The sequence below is a fragment of the Phyllobates terribilis genome, unplaced genomic scaffold (genome assembly GCF_046119375.1).
Source record: "Phyllobates terribilis strain yellow unplaced genomic scaffold, ASM4611937v1 Scaffold_2__4_contigs__length_985480577, whole genome shotgun sequence".
Classification (NCBI taxonomy): Eukaryota; Metazoa; Chordata; class Amphibia; order Anura; family Dendrobatidae; genus Phyllobates; species Phyllobates terribilis.
The window spans coordinates 669,915,178-669,917,873 of NW_027362762.1; the positions used below are offsets into that span (position 1 = coordinate 669,915,178).

The 2,696-nt window shown below is 35.5% G+C and overlaps 1 protein-coding gene across 1 annotated transcript; it reads right to left on the reverse strand.

The window, feature by feature from the left end:
- Positions 1–1,440: 1,440 nt before the first annotated feature.
- Positions 1,441–2,406, reverse strand: LOC141252925 (olfactory receptor class A-like protein 1). The gene has a single exon (XM_073670683.1). The coding sequence runs from the start codon at positions 2,404–2,406 to the stop codon at positions 1,441–1,443; it is 966 nt and encodes a 321-aa protein (XP_073526784.1).
- Between the last annotated feature and the right edge of the window lie 290 nt (positions 2,407–2,696).

The window sequence follows — 2,696 nt, forward strand, 5'->3', positions numbered from 1 at the left end:
GTCTAATAATTCTGCACACGGTATAGCTGAGCTTCATAGGAGATAGTCTATTTCACTATATATTGCAATAATGTAGTGTATAGCTCAAGCATTTAAAAGATTGCACGCTCAATTTCACTAAGCGTACTAAAAAGAAAATTAATAAATAAATATTTTTAGCACATTCCCAACATAAGAAATAACGATGCTTACTAATTCAGATGCAAGTGTATGGAGCAGGCTAAAGAGCTGAGCCTACACGAAACTCAGCATCTGCCTGTAACAGCATATTTAACTTTTTACTTTCATTTTTAATCTCTTGCCATTTACGAATAGGACTGGTTGATGGTGCATGAATGCATCAGCACCATCGCCCCCTTGCTGTTGTTGTCATGGTAGATGCGGGCCTGTTGAATGCCTGCTACATTGCCATACTGGTTCTCCTATGAAGCCTAGCTTTTGGTCAACCTGAATCTCTGTGGCTGGGCTTCATATGTGAATGTCATATTTTCTTTATACTGAAATACTGTAAAGTTTTTAGGTTACCAAATTTAAATTGACATAGCATAACAACATGTTAGAAGATTTGATCACTTATTTTAGCAATCAGTGGGAATATCTAGATCTGGTCAATTTCCCAAGTCGTTCTCTGGCTGCTTCAGCTTCTATGCAAGTGAAAATTATTCTGCTGCCTAAATACGCTAAGCCCTTCGCACCTGTTTAGAAATTATTCATAGTCTAGTAAATTTTTAAGTATTTATTTTTTATCTCATCATTGCATTATAGTCTTACTTATTTCCCTGTTTTTGTCGTCTTATACATTTCTTACTATAATCTCTTGAGGTTTATATAACATTGGATTACGTGAAAGTTAGTGGTTAACAATTTGGATGCGTTTAAAGAAGGATTCCAGAATTGTATCTAACTAAAGAGAAATGTATAGCTGATTGTCTATGCCTTGACAAGTTAATGTACCACACAAGAGTTGTCAGACATTTTGACTACTTTTTCACCTGTGATGTAGTTTCCGTGCAGAGTAAATTTCCCATGATGCATCTTGTTTTTCAGAGACGATGGAGTCTCATCCCACTACACTTACTTAGAGTCATATCTAAGGTGATCTAGTGATTCTGCCTGCTTTCTTCTTGTCTCTTACCAAAAGTTGGCAATGGAGCAATGTGACGCATCATCCCATAGAATACACTGGAGATTCTGCACACAGCATTTACAAATAAATAAAGTGTAGACAGCCAGTGTGAGTCACATGAGTTAATAACGTGCTAATTACTGTAGGGGCTAACCGAGTCTGTCTCTCTTTTCCCTTTTGCTTTTATAGAGCAGAAATAATATTTTAGTTGTATTCCATACATGGAGACACATGTCAAGGAATAAGCAGGGTGTTATATATAATTATGCTTTTTGGCTCATTTACATGGATTGTGAATTTAAGTGTTTCCAGAGCTATTTACTTACAGAGAAAACAAGTTGATTATTTCCTGACTCTTTCTGAATAGACCTCTTTTTGTATGAAAATTTCCAACTGTGTTTAAGCTTAGGATTGGTTATAATAATAACTATGGAGCTTAATGTTGCATAAGAGGATGCTAAAAAGATCCGGATGTCATTCATGTCACGGCTTACATTAGACGAGGTTAAGGTATAAATCCACATTGCATTATCTAGTCCAAATAGTACCACGTAAAGTGCCACTAATAAAATGACCGCCCTTGACGCTTTGTACTCAGTTGATCTTTTTTCACCTTTGTCCGAACTCCTGATTCCTTTCACAGTTTTCTCATGCCGAAGCAACGTGTACACTATGTAAATGCTTGCAGTCGCCATCAGTCCCACAAAAGTAAAGTCCCGAATGCTATAAACAGTTCCGTTGGCAATATATGAAATGTAGGTTTGAAAATCAGAATCACAGTATACCAAGTGAAGAGTGTATGGGGAAGAGGTCACATTTTTCCTGGCATGTGCATTAAGAAAACTGTAGGAATACATTGGGATGTTGATGAAACAGAAAATAATGATTATGGTCAACGTATTTTTTGGGACCTTCTGTTTTAGGAAAGTCCACAATTTAGTTGATGGGGCAATCAAAATGCATTGGTGGCAACTTAGTAGACTGGTGACACATATAGACATAGCCCTACCTACCCTGTAAGTAAAAATGACAAATTTACATTCAATATCGTCAAGTAAATTCTCTATACCTATCGCGTTCAGAGATTGCGGGATGATTCGAGAAAGGATAACTAGAAGATTGGCTGTGGCCAATGTGGTCAGTATTATGTTGGTTGGAAGAAGCTTCTTCTCAATGATTTTGATTGAGGTAAATTGTAAAAGAATGAACATATTTCCCGGAATCCCAATGATCACAAGTAGGAAAAATCCAATTGCTTTAAAGAGAAGATAAAGGTCCATCGAACGTGAAATATTACGTTTGCAACCTAGGAAACTGGATATATCAACAAACAAATATTATATAATATCATGATAGTATAACATATGGATAATAATTGCATTTGTTATAATAAATGTTCTCCAGTGTGTTCATGTGTGTATATTTATGTGTATGTGTATATATCAACACCTATAAATATTAATCTTAAAAATGTTGAATTCTTGAAAAAGTATCAATTACATGTAGGAGAAATACAATTTCTAGAGACTAGAATATATGGAAATACAGCAGACAAACCTCACTAAAGATG